General features: G+C 60.8%; 1 protein-coding gene across 1 annotated transcript in view; it reads right to left on the minus strand.

The window, feature by feature from the left end:
• Positions 1-821: 821 nt before the first annotated feature.
• CASTOR2 (cytosolic arginine sensor for mTORC1 subunit 2) overlaps positions 822-15,558 on the minus strand; it is a 47,455-nt gene continuing 32,718 nt past the window's right edge. Inside the window, exons 3-9 of the mRNA XM_036280469.1 lie at positions 10,053-10,246; positions 9,367-9,499; positions 8,431-8,554; positions 7,812-7,922; positions 7,411-7,493; positions 4,242-4,336; positions 822-4,170 (exon numbers count right to left, since the gene is read on the minus strand). Of these exons, the coding sequence (XP_036136362.1) occupies positions 4,105-4,170; positions 4,242-4,336; positions 7,411-7,493; positions 7,812-7,922; positions 8,431-8,554; positions 9,367-9,499; positions 10,053-10,246 (806 nt within the window). The 3' untranslated portion in view covers positions 822-4,104. The remainder of the gene's footprint in view (positions 4,171-4,241; positions 4,337-7,410; positions 7,494-7,811; positions 7,923-8,430; positions 8,555-9,366; positions 9,500-10,052; positions 10,247-15,558) is intronic.

Below are 15,558 nucleotides of genomic sequence, written 5' to 3' on the forward strand. Positions count from 1 at the left end.
GCTCCGGGCTCTCCCAGCCTCCCATCGCCTTCACCCGAGAGCCACCAACTCCCTCCGCCAGGCTGCCCGCAGGTGCCATGGGCCGTAAGGACAGCAGCCGCCTCAGCCAGCCGCTCCGTCTCTACCTTCCCAATACAGCCGGCTGAAAGGAGTTCACGAACAGCAAGCTGAAGGCCACAGCCCACCCGTCCTTTGGCTGCCTCTAATTTGAAACAAAAACAAAAACCTTGGATGAGCTCTGAGATCCAGTTAGACCAGGCTCAACTCCCCTCACGACAGCCGACAGCCACGCTGCCCAAGCCTGCCCTCCTTGGCTGGCCCTCCTGCTGATCTAGGCCTCCCCCTTCCTCAGCACAGTAGCTCGAAGCCTGAAGCCAAGTCTCCCCACTGCCAGAGCCTTGTCCTCCCCGAAGCTCCCCTCGAGCGGGGCAGCAGCGGGAGCCACCCAGTGCTCACCCCGAAGGGGCATCGCCTGCGTGGCAGGGCCAGAGCGCCTGCTGTCAGCAGGGGACGCCCGGGGTCCCCTCGGAGCTGGGGTTGGGAAGGGCCCTAGTTGCCCCCACATCCAGACCCAGAGGCCCTGGAAGGTCTGCCCGGGACACGCGGCCAGTGGGGGGCAGGCAGGTTTATCTGTGATTATCAAGCACATGGTACTCTTGGCTTGAACGGGTCTGGCCCTTCCCAGCCCTGACTTCCATGGCACTGTCACCTCAGAGGGGACAAGCCCCATCAGACCACACATCTTCTGGGGACGGCACTGGTCCCTGGCCATGCTGTCGCTGGGCAGCCAGGGCAGGTCCGGTGGCCTGTGGCCTGGAGGTGGAGAATGCTGGTGCTGGGGGCTCCTGACCCCCTGAATCCCGGGGCGGAGAGGTCGGCAGCCTCTCCAGCTTGGGTGTCGCCCTGGGCTGAGGGCAGTGGTGTGGGCAGGCCTGCAGGGCTCTGGAGACGGGGAGGGGCTGACACGGCCCATCTTGGCTGGGTCGGACGGGCCAAGGGGGCAGTGGTTTCCTGGGAGCCAGGGGAGCCCAGGCTGAGGATGGAGCGGAGGCAGGCTTCTCAGGTGGGGACGGAGGAGAGGGGCGGCTGTGGCACCCTCCCCCCCTTCCCTCCTCGAGCTCTCCCCATTCTGTAGTGTGTGGGGTGGGGTGGGCCGGGGCGAGGTGGCATTTAGACCGTTGAAGCTTCATTCCAGGGAGTGGTACTGGAGCAAAGACAGAGGCCTGCTCACCGCGGGCAGTGTGCCCAAGAGCCCACTTCCCGCCCCGGCTGCGTGCCCGCCAGCCAGAGCCAAGACGTCCTCGCGGGCAGGTCTGGAGACCCCACGCCCAGCAAACCTGCAGATGGCGGGCACGGGGTGGGCGGTGAGCAGCTGGCCAAGGGGAAAAGCACTGTCCCCACCGATGCTGTGGAGACCAAACGGCAGCCGACTCATCACAGGCACACACAGAGGACAGGGCGGGGCTGAGAAAGGGGGTTCCCGCTGGCAGCTGCCCCACCCCTCCCTGGACACCACGTCAAGGGCACACAGGTCCTCTGCCCAGGCGGACAGGGCCGGCCCCCAGGGGAGACCTGAGAACAGAACCTGAGGTTTCTGGGCCTGCAGCTGAAAACCAGGTGAGCCATCAGCACAAACCGCCACGCGAGGGGAGCGGGCCTGGAAGGAGACTCGGGGTGACCACTCAGCGGGCCTGGGCTTCAGGCCGGGGGACCTGGGAGAGGGTGCTCTGGTCGAGAGGCTCCGACTCCTCTCTGCTCTGCCATCTTCCAAACACAGGGTGTGGGTGACCATGGAGATGAGAAGGGGCTGAACCCAGCTTTCAGGGGAGACTGCGGAGAGTGGGGAGAACCCTCGACACCCCCACCTGGGGCTCAGCGCCTGGGCTGCTGGTTTTGTTTTTCTTTCAAGTCAGGACTGAGGCAGCGGCCGGCTTCTCTCAAGGTCATATTGCCTGTATACTTGAATTAAAAATACACGGTGGCTCAAACGTGCCTGTGTGCACGGCAGACACGGCGGGCGGAGGCCCCACGCCCACACACACGCACACACAGTGGGGTCTGCGTCCACGTACCGCACACACACGCGTGTGCGTGCCCACACAGTATATATTAACATATATATTGCTCAAGTATATATGCTATTTACAGTATATATCTATATCAACATAAAACACAGGTATTTATACGTGTGTACAATATACGCCCTAGGGGCCTGGGGAGCACGCGTTCTGGGGTCGCGGGGCCTACACATCTGCTGGGGGGGAGGAAAGGCCAAGTGACAGGGGGAGGGGCCCACGGGGAGGGGCCCGGAGAGGCGCCACAGAAGCCAAGGCCTCCCAAGGACAGAAAGGGGAATCGGCTTCAAGTGCTGCCGTGGCCACGTGGCCACCCCTATTTTGGAACCAGCAAATCATTTACACGTTTTGGTTGTTACGGAGTTTTGTGCAAAATGAATTAACTTATAAAAAAAATGGTGGGTTCCTAGTCAGTGCGTGGGCCCTGAGACCCACAGCTACCGTGTCTGGGGCTCCTAGGGCCCCACGCAACTCGAGAAGGGGGTGGGGCTCACACCAGGCCGAGGACACCCCCCCAAGCTTCTCAGGGACAACACAGGTCAGCTGATGCCCGAGGAGGGGCCCCAGGAAGGGCCCCATGCACTCAGGAAGCTCCCCCAGCTGGAGAGGCGGCCCGGGGGCACACCCCATTCTGCTGGGCAGCCTCCAGGGGACCAGCCTGCCTCAGCTGGCTTGCCACCTGGCTGTCCACCTGCCTGTGGCCTGTGGCCCTCAGGTCCCGACACTCAGAACCACAGCTGCCTGGGTACCTGTCACGAGGCCCGGCTGGGTGGCCCTGTGCGATGCGCCCTGGGGCCCGTCCAGTATGACCTCTGTTCCCAGTGTCCTGCTCCAGAGAGGGCCAAGGCTCCCGGTTCTCGTGCCTGCCCTGGAGCCACAGGGCAGCAGCCGAGTGACGCTGAGCCTCTGGGACCCGACAGAACCCGCAGGCCTCTCTGGAAATGGCTGCCAACCACAGCCTGGGCACAGATACGTTAAATAAGAAACTAAAGTGAAGTACAGTTTTCTCTATTAAGGCTCAGATAAGCTGCCTCCCAGATCAAGTACTCATGATGCCACAGGCCCCGCACGGAGGGGTGGGCAGGCAGGTGAGTTGGGGGGCAGAGGCCTTCCATGTCCCCCAAAGTGGGCAAGGGAGGGGACAGGATGACACGGGAGCCCTGTGCTGGTCTAGTCAACTGTTGGGGAGGTGGGGGTGACCTAAGAAACCCCAGGCCCAGGATGCTGGGAGTACCCCCACTTGGGGAAAATTGTGGCTCGGCCTGCCTGAGGGGGTCCAGGGAAGCAGAGGCGACAGGAGCTCATGACTGAGGCTGGTGGGTCTCTGGGGAACCACCTCCCAGGAGTGCGTGCCTGTGGTGGGGAGGGTCCGAGCAGGCCCCCTTGGCAGGCTTGTGGGAGCTGGGAGACACAGGCCCTGTGGTTGGCAGATGAGGTTCTGGGTGGCTCGGGTCTTCCCCAGCTCGGGGCCCCGCCCGAGCTCTGCGGGACCCTCACTAGCACAAACCCTGAGGGTCGCCCACCGGCCTCCACTCCGGGAACCAGCCCTGAGCTGATGGAACCAGAGACCAGCAACCACAGGATCCAGCTTCCTGCCCTCGCGGAGGCCTTCCCAGCCTCCATGAACTCAAGTCCCCCTCGGCCTGCCCCCCAAGATAACATGCGAATTGGTACCCCAGTGTCTTGTAGGAGGTGCCAGCTTACAACGTTGGCGTCTGCCCCTGGCTGTGGGTGAGGCCGGGTGAGGAGGTGGGTCAGCTCATCAGCTCCCTGGGCCTCAGGCATCAATTCCTGGAGTGAGGGTTGGGGAAGAGCTGGGGCGTGTTCTCTGGAGGGTATGGGGGCGCTGACAAGGCAGGAGGACATGGGGAGGTCCTGGCTTGGGCTCCAGGCCTGGCAGAGTCAGCAATTGGGGGTGTCTCTGAAGACCCTCCTTTGAGGGACCTGGGCCGGTTTTCCAGTTTGTTGAGAAATACTGCAAGAATCTTCCGGCAGGGGCTGGGCCGGACGGGAGGAGCCAGAGGCCCTTCTAATGCTTCTCCCCGTGGCTGACTTTCAGGGCGCTGATGACGCCGTTGATGTTTTCTTCTGGTACCTGCAAAGGGCGGGGCAGCACGTGAGCTCCGGAACAGCGCCCCTGCCCCGGGGCCAGCGCCGGACACTCACCAGTGCGTGGTCGAACTTGAAAGTACTGATGTAGTAGGCAGGGATGTCTGCAGCAGCCAAGGGCTCGGAGATCTGGGCCACAATGCCACACTCATCTGGGGACAGAGGTGGGGACTGCGCTCAGCCTGAGTGGCACCAGCACCGGCCGCTCCCCCTGCCAGCAGCGCCTGTCCCGTGCCCACCTTCTTCCAGGCAGTTCCCACCCCCCGCCCAAGGCCTAGTGCAAAGGCTCCTCCCTCCAGAGCCTTCTGATTCCTCAGCCAGCAACGAGCTCTCCATTCAGTCCTAACTTTGGTCACCCCTGCCTGTCTCCATGCTCCGTAGCCCCAGTTCATCCCCTGCGACCTTTCGCGTTCTCCAAGGCGGAGCTGGAGGCGGAGTGGGGTCAGCCCTCTCCTGTCACTTTTTCTAGCCAGATGATTGTGGCCAAGTCACTTCCTCTCTGAGCCTCGTTTCCTTGGCGGAGCCCCAGTGGGGGACGGCCCCGGCCTGTCCACCCTAACGGCAGTGCCAGGTGTTGGCTGGGCTGGAGCGGGATTTCCTGTTCCCTCCAGCGTCTGAAGCAGGGGTCTGTGGTGCTTTCTGGTCTCCCCAAAACCTCATCTGATAAGGCAACCCTGGGGTTGCCTGGGGCTGGTCTTATCCTCACCCGTAGCTTCTTCCCTGATTTAAAGGCGCCGTTCAAGGCTTCCTCCTACAAGAAGACTTCCAGGATTTGAGGACCATTCTTCTCCAACACAATCCCATATGTTTTCCTAACAGCGACTGATTTTGGTGATGATGCCTTTCCCCAACACTGTCCCTGTCAGCTGGGGGTGGGGTGGAGAGTCCAGATCTGGTCACCAGCTCCCATGGGATTCTGAGGCTGAAGCCTGGGGATTAACCTGGGCCCCACCTCCATCGTCACCACACTCAGTAACTGATCCGACCCTCCGTTCCCTGGCCCCGGTCCTGCTTGTTGGCCCAACCAGGGACCCATGAAGTGACCCTGTGGGTCTCTCAAGTTCCTGCTTTCCCCTTGGTCTGCTGGGCTCCAGGCTGGACCCCCAGGCCTCGTGCCCACACTCCTGGGGACATCTGTGTGGCTACGTGGTGGAGACTGGCTGGTCCTGAGACACCTTCAGCTACAGACACAACTATTCCTATAAAAAGGAGGGGAGGAGATTGGGTCTAGAAGGATGTATTTTCAAATCCCATGTGGGACAGCAATTTAGAAGGCTGGTGACTAGCGTTCTATAAAATGACATAGTGGAGAAGGAAGCCACACGGCACAGCGGGGGTGACACTACGGCCGAGCTGTTGGGGCCCATGCTGGGGTGTGAACCACGGTCCAGAGCCCTTCTGATGCCGAGTCCTGCTCCTGCGGGACCCTGTACAGCCGTCAGCATGGCTCTGAAGCCCTCCCGTCCCGGGGAGGCAGCCTCGGCCGCTGCCTGCTCAGCTCGCACTGGCCTTGGCCCTCCTCTGCCCGCCGCTCTCCGCGAGGCCCAGCAACGAGCAGTCGCTTGCCAAGGACACGGCTGGTTTCATCCACACCCCACCTTCGCTTGTCCTTCACCCGGACTTTTGGTAATAGTATATCCCGAGTTACTTCGGTAAACTCAGAAGCAGAGCCAGGGCTAAAAGGATAAGCAGATACCTGGCTGCTCCCCTCACCTGCCGAAACCCTGCTGGTCCCTCCACCCCTTGGTCTGGTGTCAGGACCCTCCCCTCCACCTGGGGTGACCTGGCAAGTTTCTTCTCCCGCCCCCAGCTGTCCCGGTGAGATGGAGAGAGGCCAGTCAACCTCCTCTGCCCAGTGACTGTCCACCCATCAGCTCCAGGGCCACCTCCGCCCAGAAGCCTTCCCTTCCTGAACCTTCTCTGAGCCCCCTGGTCCCTCCGGGTGACAGTGTCCGCACCTGCTGCTCACCGAGCACCCGGAGCGACTGACACCTGACACGGTGTCAGAGCCGCCCTGAGGGCGCCCATCTGCACCCTTGTTTTGCAGATAAGGAAACTGAGGCTCAGAGGTAAGCAGCAGCTGAGGTCACACTTCCCGCCTCCGTCTCTGGTGAGCTCCTCCAGGCTGCGACATCACAACCCCACAGCCCCGCACCGGGCCGGGCGTGGGCAGGAGGGATGCTGGGTTTGTGCAGGAGGCTGGGCCCGGGTCAGACCCACTGGACACTTCCGAGCACGTGAGATCAGTGCATGTCCGGCCTGCTGGACGGCTCTGGCTTTGGCCTTGAAGTGAGCACAGTTAGGGGGCACTGCCCAGCCCTGCAGGTCACCGTCCACCTGCGAACTCAGGAGAGAGGTGGAGGCTCCCTCACTGACCCCTCGCTCCCAGGTCCGAATGCCCTGCCACCTCCGGGTCCTGTCCCAGGGGCAAAGTCCTCAGAGCCAACGTGACGGCCCCCAGAGGAGTCTGAGTGTTATCGGGAACATTCTGCACCCCGTCTATGAAATCAGGGTTCACTGATCCCACAGGGGCCTGCCGAGGGCGCTCCTTAGAAACAACCTCTGTGATTTACCACGAGCCGCTCTAGGTCCAAGCTCTTGGGTCTGAGTCTGGCCCTTGGAAACCATTTCTAGTCAAGACGGAGCTCCACTCGCAGGGGCTCTGCAGCTGCTCGGGGGGCTGCAGCGGGGGGTGCGTGCGCGGCCCTTCGAGCCCAGGGGTCTGAGGCCGGGGCCCCTCGGAAAATGTTTATGGAGAAAACGGCCAAAGACACTGTGGAGAATCGTGGAAACTGGCGCTAGGCTGAGTCCGAGGGAATCACTGCGGTTTTCTCCGTGGGGCCAGTCACTGCGGGTCTACAGGGGGAGGCGCCTGCCCAGGGCAGGGAGCAGAGCGGCTGGGCGTCCGAGCCCCACAGAGATGTTCGGACAATCCCTGTGTCTAGGGGAGGGAACGCTACAAACTGCGCCACGCCATCTGGAGCGGCAGCCTGAGGAGGGGCTGCATTTCCCTGTCGGGTCTCGTCAGGTCCCGTGCTCCGACAGCCAGCAGGGCCGCTCCTCCGGAGGGAGAAGCAGGAGCGGGGCGTGGGCGCCGAGGCTGCACCCTCACTCACCCGTCAGGGCCTCAGCGCCCCAGCCCCCCATCTGCACCGCCGGCTGACTCCGGGCCGTGCGTGCCCAGCCCTGTCAGCGCCCACCCCGCCGCTCAACCCCGCGGGCTCACCAAATCCCAGGGGCTGTCCTCCGATCCGCACCATCTTCCAGAGCTCTCCAGATGCGCTTGTGAACAACAAGTTACTAGGGAACCTTAGAGGGAGGGAGAGAAAAACCCCAGTGACTCACGTTAGCTGTGCACCTTCCCCGCCAGGGCTCCACCTGCTACAGGTCGGCCCGAGGACCCCTGCAGAGCCCTCCACCCCTCTGCACCCTCCTCGCCTGGGGGCGGGGCAGGAAGGCAAGGCTGGGGCTGGGGGCAACGGCACTCGAATGACCGGCCTCCATCTCTGGGCTGCCAGTCGTCTGAGATGGGGCCACCCTCCCGCAATGAAGAGCTGTGGTGAGGACCTGCAGGGACGCCTCGCAGGCCAGCCCGCCCTGGGTCCCTCCACCCTGCGCCCGGCTCACCTCTGCTGGGTCTGCACGTCCATCACCAGGGAGATGTAGCCCTCAATGAGGGAGAAGGAGAAGAAGCGGATATGGCCACAGTCGTCACTGGCGCCCATTGGGTCCTTCACGCTGGGGGTGGGGGTGCTGGTGAGGGGTGCAGCTGCCATGGCACCTTGACCCCCACCTGGCTCTCTTTTCCTGCTCGCTAGCCTTAGCATGAGGTGCCAGGAAGAGCCTGGGAGAGCAGGGCCAGGTCCCAGCCCTGCCCTGCCAGGTAACCCTGAGCCAGTGTCCCCCGGGTCTCATCTGTGACATGCACGGGATTCCATGGCATTCACGGATGTAAGCATTGCACTTCACAGTGCTGGAGAGGTCTGTGCCTCCCCTTCCCACCAGCGCCCGGGGTGGGTCTGTGCCTCCCCTTCCCACCAGCGCCCAGAGTAGTCTGTCTCCTCCTTTTCCACCAGCATCCGGGGTGGGTCTGTGTCTCCCCCTTCCCACCAGGCCCGGGGCGGGTCTGTGCCTCCCCTTCCCACCAGCGCCCCGGTGGTCTGTCTCCCCGACCCCAAGACTGGGGCTCCTTGGCAGAGCCATGTCCCCTCTCAGCCCCCCTGCGGCCTCACACCCAAGGCCCTACCCGTTGGAGTAGAACATGACATCCATGAGGAGTGTGGCAACAGCAGGCAGCGTGTCGGGGTCCAGGCTGGTGACACAGAAGCTGTTGCTTGGGCTGGACAGTGGGTGGATGACGGGCCTCTGGACTGAGAGGGCGAAGACAAGGGGTGCTGAGGCCCCTCTCATTTCTTTAGCCTCTGCCACCACCTACAGCTCCTGAGACTCCAGGCTCACCCCAGGCCCCAGGCCTTTGCACATGCTGTACCATCTGCCCTTCCCAACCTTCCCCCCTGGCTTAGCTCCTTCCTGGGCCCATGCCTCAGTGCAGAGTCACTGCCCCCGGGAGCTCCGCCCTGACGCCGTGGGCCAGAGGAGCGGCCTCTGGCCATGGCTGCTGTTTCTGCACCCACCGCCCTTACTAGGCCTTGGAACAGGTCTGACCAGGGCTGCAGAACTGGGTTATGCCTGGCATTCAACGAATGCTCTGAAAATGGGCTGTTCTGGGCCCTTTTTTAAAAGATTGATGTTATTGACCCTGGTTAATAAAACTACAGGTTTCAGGAGTACGACTATGACAACCACCCGTGTGCTGCACTGTGCGTTCACCACCTGAAGATGTCTCCTCCTGCCACCTTTTGCCACCTTTGCCCTCTTGCCCTCTTGCCCCTGCCCTCACCCCCTCTCCCTCTGGTAATCACCATACTGCTGTCTGTGTCTACGAGGTGTTTTTCTTTGCTTAATCCCTTCACCTATTTCTCCCAGCCCAGCACCCTCCCCTCTGACAGCTGTCAGTCTGTCCTCTGTATCCGCGAGTTCACTTCCATTTTGTTCATCAGTGCACCTTGTTCATGAGAGCCGGCATATAAGTGAAATCATATGGTGCGTGTCTTTCTCTGACAGGCTCATCGCAAGGACCTGGCACCTTCTCGAGGTCTCCCTGAACAGACCCCGCACTCACCCATCTTGGGCTTCACGAAACCATTGGTGATGCCAAGGTTCTCAGCTGCCACCGTCTCACCATTGACGACCCGCAGAATGGTGAACTCTGACGACAAGGTGTGGGTGACAAAGGGCAGGTCCCGCTCACGTACCTGGGATGCAGAATCGAGGGCTTGAGTATCCTGTGGTCCCTAGATGGAGTGGGCCTGGGGGCAGTGACCCTTCACTCTGAGATTCTGCCCCAGAACCAGGGGCGGCCGGGATTGTGCAGAGGGAAGACACCACACTGAGGGCCAGGAAGTGCAAGTCTGTTTCCCACCCTCTTGAATGCTGTGCCCAGATCTGTCCCTGCCCCTCCCCAGGCCCACGCTCTTGAGGTTGGCCATGCCCCACGGGAGAAGAGAATGAATGACATGGTGGCCAGGAGCTGCTGCTGGCCCCATGACCGACACAGATGCCAAGCTGGGAGGGTACCCCACCCACATGTGCTCCTAAACCCTCACTTCCTGGTCTCCAGGTCAAACCAAGCATGGCTCATGCCAAAGGCAGATGGTGTGTGGGGGGGCAGAGACCTAGAGCCCAGCCTGAGCCATGCTAACACTTGACTGAGGGCCCTGAGGTCCCCAACCTCTCCTGGAGCTGATCAGAGAAGGGGTCTGCAGGGGTCCCTTGTGGCCCAAGGCGCTGGGGCGGGGAACCGGTTACCAGGATGAAGTCCGTCTGGTAGGTGGACAGCATGAACACGGAGATGTTCTGGTCGGCCAGCGGCGCGATGACTGACTTGGCGATTTTGGTCACCCCAATGGGCTGGGAGCTAGAAAAGCTGCCACCACCTGACACGACATTGAGGGCCAGCCAGGTGGCATCTGCCACGCTCAGGTGCTCCGAGGACGGCAGCTCTGGAGGGGACACAGAGGGCAGGCCTGTGACTGTGGGCCCCAGGTCCCCAGGGCAGAGCAGGCCACAGAGGTGACTAACACGTGGGGCCAGCCCCACCCTCTGGGCCCGAGTGTCCTCATCTGTCCGAGGAGGAGGGGCTCAGCCTGAGGTTCTGTTGTGGGAGGGTCGAGCCAGGAAGGCCCTCAGAGGACTTCGGATGTGTCAGGCGGCTCCGGAGGGTGGGAACTACGGGGACACGTAGTTTACCTGTGTTGGGCCTCAGTTTCCTCAACTGTGAAATGATGAGTACCCAGCAGTCAGTAATGATTTTGTTCTTTTTGGTCCTCACTACCCTCTGGGTAGCAGGTGCTGCCATTACCGCCTCACACCAGTGGAATGGGTCCCGTGGTTTTCAAGCGGGGTTCCCAGGAACCTCCCAGGAGGCTAGGGGTGGCGTGGAGACCAGGAGAACACAGGCTGGGGCCCTGTGTTCCATCAGACCTGCCTGTTGGCATCTCTGGAAGAACACCCAGCTCCAGGAGGGCTCCTGAGGATGTCACTGTCAGGTGGGCAGTGACTGCCATCCAAGTCCCTGCCGAGAGCCCGGAGTCCTGGAGGTTGGCACTGGCAGGGGCAGCGTGGGTGAGGATGAGCGACAGCAACTGCCGAGTCTCCCTGACTAGCTCATGAAGACCTGGATTCCCTATGTTCGGAGCAACGCTTTCATCCCGTTCTGCAGAGCCCCCCCCACCCCCCCCGAGGAGCCTTCACACGGGATGTGGGTGCACACGTGTCTGCACGAACACGCAGCCAGAGCTGAGCACAGGCTGCCCACAGGACTCTCCACGCATCACAGGCACCTGCTCAAACCCACCCCAAAGGGACCATTATCCCCGCTGCAGACATCAGACCTTCCCATCAGGGAAGAACAGCACCAGGATTCAAACCCAGATCTGATACCTCATAACTGGGAAGAAGGGCCAGGTCCCCAGGAAGGGCAGGGGCTAAGAAGAGGGGCCCAGACACTGGTGGTGATGATGATGATGATGATGATGCCCCAGCGAAGGTCGCGCTGCCCTCAGGCAAGTCGGCTTCCAAGGAGGGGTCACTGAGTGAGGCCCCACCAGGCTCCTACCTGCCCTGCTCTGGTCGTCATGGCGACCACAGCCTAGCAAGCCCATTGGCCCTGCTGGCCGAGAGGACCAATCCTTGGCCAGGCTCGCCGGAGAGGCAGGCAGCTTCCCGGAAAGGGAACCGGTTTGGGAGGGAGAGCAGGAGAAAATGTCTTAAAAGGTGCGGGGTCTCAGGCAGCTGTGTCTAGTCTCTTGACCCATTACCCGAGGTGTCAGAGAAGAGGTTTCTCAGCCCCAGTACTGCCAGAGCAAACGTGCTCCCCAGAACCAAAGGCCCACCTCAGTTCTTAAACTACAATAATTCCGCCCCTGGCTCAGGCCCGGACAAAAGCCCTGGAGGTCCCTCCAGTGGCCCAGAAGGAGGGCGCTGCACTCCAGGCCCGTGGCCACCCCTCCGAGCTTCCGGGGGGGGGGGCCTTTGTCAGAGCAGCAGAAGCAGCTGGAGACCACAGCATTTGCTGCTTCTGGCCCCACGGACCCCAAACGCCGCCCTGGCATTCTGGGGGGGGGGGGCGGAGAGGACTATCTGAGCTCCATCCTCACCCTGGGCCAAGTTTCGGGGTGCCTGAGGTGCTGCTTCGGGGCCGTGAGGACGAGCTGCCAGGAGGCAGCAGGCTGGCTCTTCCCTGGAGGAAGAGTGGACCCGTTCCAAGACCGAAATGGATTATCTCTGTCACTGCCCATCGTCCCAAACCCTAAAAATAGCTTCTTGGAGCTGAGGATGCTCCTTCGTAGAGGAGGTAACAGTGTCTCACCACCCTCTCAGTCACAAAATCGGGCGATTCTGTGGCTAGGTGGGGCCCCCACTTCCCCAGGAGTGCCCTGCTCCGGCCTCAGGACCTTCGGTTTCCTGTGCTATCCGCTGTGTCCTCCACACAGAGCCTGTGCCTCTCAGGCTCCTCCTACTCTGCGTGCAGCAGGGTCAAGAGTCCTGGGGCAGGGCAGGAAGGGTTAATCCTGGCTGTGTGACCTTAGGCCCTGGGTTTTTTAGTTTTCGGATGTGGGATGATGAAATCAGGATCTACTGGAGAAGATGTTTGGAGGATTGAACGAGATAATCCCCAACAAGCACTTAGCTGAATGCCTGGCCCCATCCACGTGCTCATCAAAGACCAGAGCCTTTCCGTCAGCTTTGCTGGTCGGCGTGGCAGTTGGGTAAAGTGTATCAGGAGTTTTAAAAATGTTCAATTTCACCATAGAGGAGTACGGATGACCCCTGAACACGTGTGACCCGCGCGGGTCCACTTACATGCCTGGTATGCCGCGAGCGTGCCCTGCAGAGCCGAGGCCCGGAGGCCGGCCCGTGTTTGGGACAAGGCCATGGAGGCCCAGGGCGCTGAGCAGCCTGATAAGCGGCCGGTAGCAGGCAGCACCTGAACCTGGTCTTCCCGTCTCAGCCCAGCGTGAGGCAGGAGCTCTCTCTCAACGTCTTCCTCCTACCTTTCCGCCGGTCACGGGCCAAGGCGCACGTCCTGCCCAGGTGTTAGGGATACCACTGGTGCAGGGAAGGGGATGCCATGGGTGGGGGCCAGTGGAGGGGTCCTGATTAGCACGGCACCCTGCTTAACTGCAAACCCAAGAGGCTGCCCACCCAGAGGTCAGGGCAGGGGCTGCCACTCATATTATTTTGGGTCCCCGAGAGCATCTAGCACTGCACATAGTAAGTGCTCATTAGATTATGTGTAATATATATATAAAATGTATGTATGATCAAATGACACACATGCACACAAGCCCCTTCTGTGTGCCACACAGACATGGAGCATCCATCCATCCCTTTGAGCCAAGACCTCTACAATCCCGCACTGAACAGGGAGCTGTCTGGTCAGTGTCACTGATGCTGCCCCAGGAAAGGCAGTGTTCTGTGCAGACAGCTGCTGGTTCCTAACCAAGTCAGCGTCATGCTGACAACAACGCCACGCGCCAGAATCAAGGTACCCTGGCCAAGCGAGGCCCTTGGGTGAGAGGCGGTGTTTGCAGGACTGGAGATGGGGCACCACCCTTCACACAGCATGGCCCAACCAGCACCCCTCCCCGTGCCGTGGGGCAGCCACAGCCCAAACTCCCTTTCTGAAGAACCTCCTAGAGAAACCCCCCAGAGCTGAGGTGGGACAGAACTTGCAGCCCCCACCCCAAAGGCTGCAGTCTGAGCGCCTTCTCAAACGGGCCCAGCCACACACTGGCCCAGCCACACACTGGCCCACCCCCTCTCAGCTGCCCTGACCTTGGTCTTCGGGGAACCACCACAGCATTTCCTCTTCAAATGGGCGCCCCCGCCCAGGAGCTCTGGGTACCTTAATGCCAGTTTCCCCTCTTATAAAACGGGTCTTTCCTCTTTACCCTCAGGCCGCGGGAATGATCCCAGAAGGTGGTGCATCTCTGCAGGGGGGTACAGGGGAGTCTCATTTTGTATACTTTTCCCTGTAGCTCTGCAACAGGAGTATGAGAGATAGGTACTACTTTAAATGTACACAATATTTTCTCGTGCAATAAAAACTATCCAAGCAGCCTGCTTTGCTAGCCTGGAAGGGAGACCCTTACCCAGAGGTCACAGAGCCCTGAGGCTCCTGGGGTCAGAGATGGTGTTCCTCAATGCCAGCTACATTTCCAAGGCCCAGCGAGATGCTGGCACATCTCAGGCGCTCAGTGAACACTGCCTCCTGCAAACCTGGGGGCTGGCTCAGACAACCAGCCCCTCCTCTGCAGGACATTCCCCGGTTAGTGACGATTCCTGCGAACACGGCCTGCTGGGGCCTGCAGAACCGGCTTCCCAGGTCCCACGGCCTCCCTCTCTCCTTGCTCACGGTGCTCGCTCACTCGCTGCCTGCAGAGGTGGAGACTAGCCGGTCTGGGGAGGAGGGTTAGACGGAGTGTCTGCTTCCAGGGAACAAGTACCCCAAGCATTCGATGCCAAGTCTCGGCAGTTCTGCACTAAAGGCACGAGTGCCCCAAGAAAACGCTAACACGCGTGTTGCCCAAGCACACAGTGGTCATGATCTGTGGCTCCTGTACCCAGGGAACATCTGCTGAATAAATGCAGGCACGACTGCACGGGGGCCTCCCGGGGGCCTGCCCTATCCCTGCTCTGGCCACCCAGACGCCCTTCGCAGACAGGAAAGAATGTTGTGTTTGAGATGTGGGGGGCCGGGACCCCCCCCCCCCTGGCCTGGTGCTCTGCAGCGCTGGTGGGTAGGGATGACAGAGCACAGCGGGGAGGTTGCTCCCTGGGGTTTCAACATGAGTCGAGAACCGTGACACAGTCAATGTCTGGCCCGTACGCCATTTCTCAGACCCGCTGTTAGGAATCAACCTGAATAAGAACAAATGTTACACATTTAAAGAGCTTATACATTTATCACTGGAGGAAAATTAAAGCCACTTTAAATCTGACCGGGCTTGGGCAAGGACACGAGGCTGCTGTGGAAGGCTGCCCCATCACAGGGCGTTTTGAGTTGTGATGTGATGTGAATGTTAAGGGAAAACATTTCTACATATAGCATGGCCACAGGTCAACTGAAGAGACCACCTGTGCACAGAAAGACATGGGAACACTAAAGAGCTACTAGCTGTTGTCACTGGGGTGGGGCTGTTGCTTAAACGTGTCAGGTCTGTTGTACCCTCTGCACGTTCTGAAGAACGAGGTCCAAGCACCAGCTCTGGGGAGCCCAGCTCCGTGCTGCTCGCACGCCCGGGCACACGGCTTCCCCTCTGTTCTCAGCTCCTCAGGGGCACACCACCTCTCCGTAAACTAACGTGCCGGTCGGCCAGAGCGCGTGCTCGCTGTCACTTGCAGTGGAGCAAACATACAGAACTGTAATAAAACCGCAAGGACGTGGGGAGGGGAGGACGGCTGCTGACAGGTAACGGGGTTTCTTTTTGGGGTGACGAAGCTGTTCTGGGATCCGAATGGTGATGGCCACACAACCTTGTGAACTGCCGTGTACTTTTCAACGGTGAAGTGTATGGTACCTGCATTCTATCTCGACGAGTGGAGAAAAGGCAAAGGAAAATCGTGAGGGCCGGTGGCTGGGCTCGCTCCAGTGGGGACAAGGCCTGAGGACAGTGGAAAGCACCTCACCTGCAGTGGGCGCTCAGTGAAACCTGCCTCTCCCTTCTCGGCTGCTTTAGCTCTGGGCTGGTGAGCACGGTCACGGACCTGTCGCACGGACCTGTCGGTCGCATGGACCTGTCGGCTCTGG

The sequence above is a fragment of the Molossus molossus genome, unplaced genomic scaffold, assembly GCF_014108415.1.
Source record: "Molossus molossus isolate mMolMol1 unplaced genomic scaffold, mMolMol1.p scaffold_m16_p_3, whole genome shotgun sequence".
Lineage (NCBI taxonomy): Eukaryota > Metazoa > Chordata > Mammalia > Chiroptera > Molossidae > Molossus > Molossus molossus.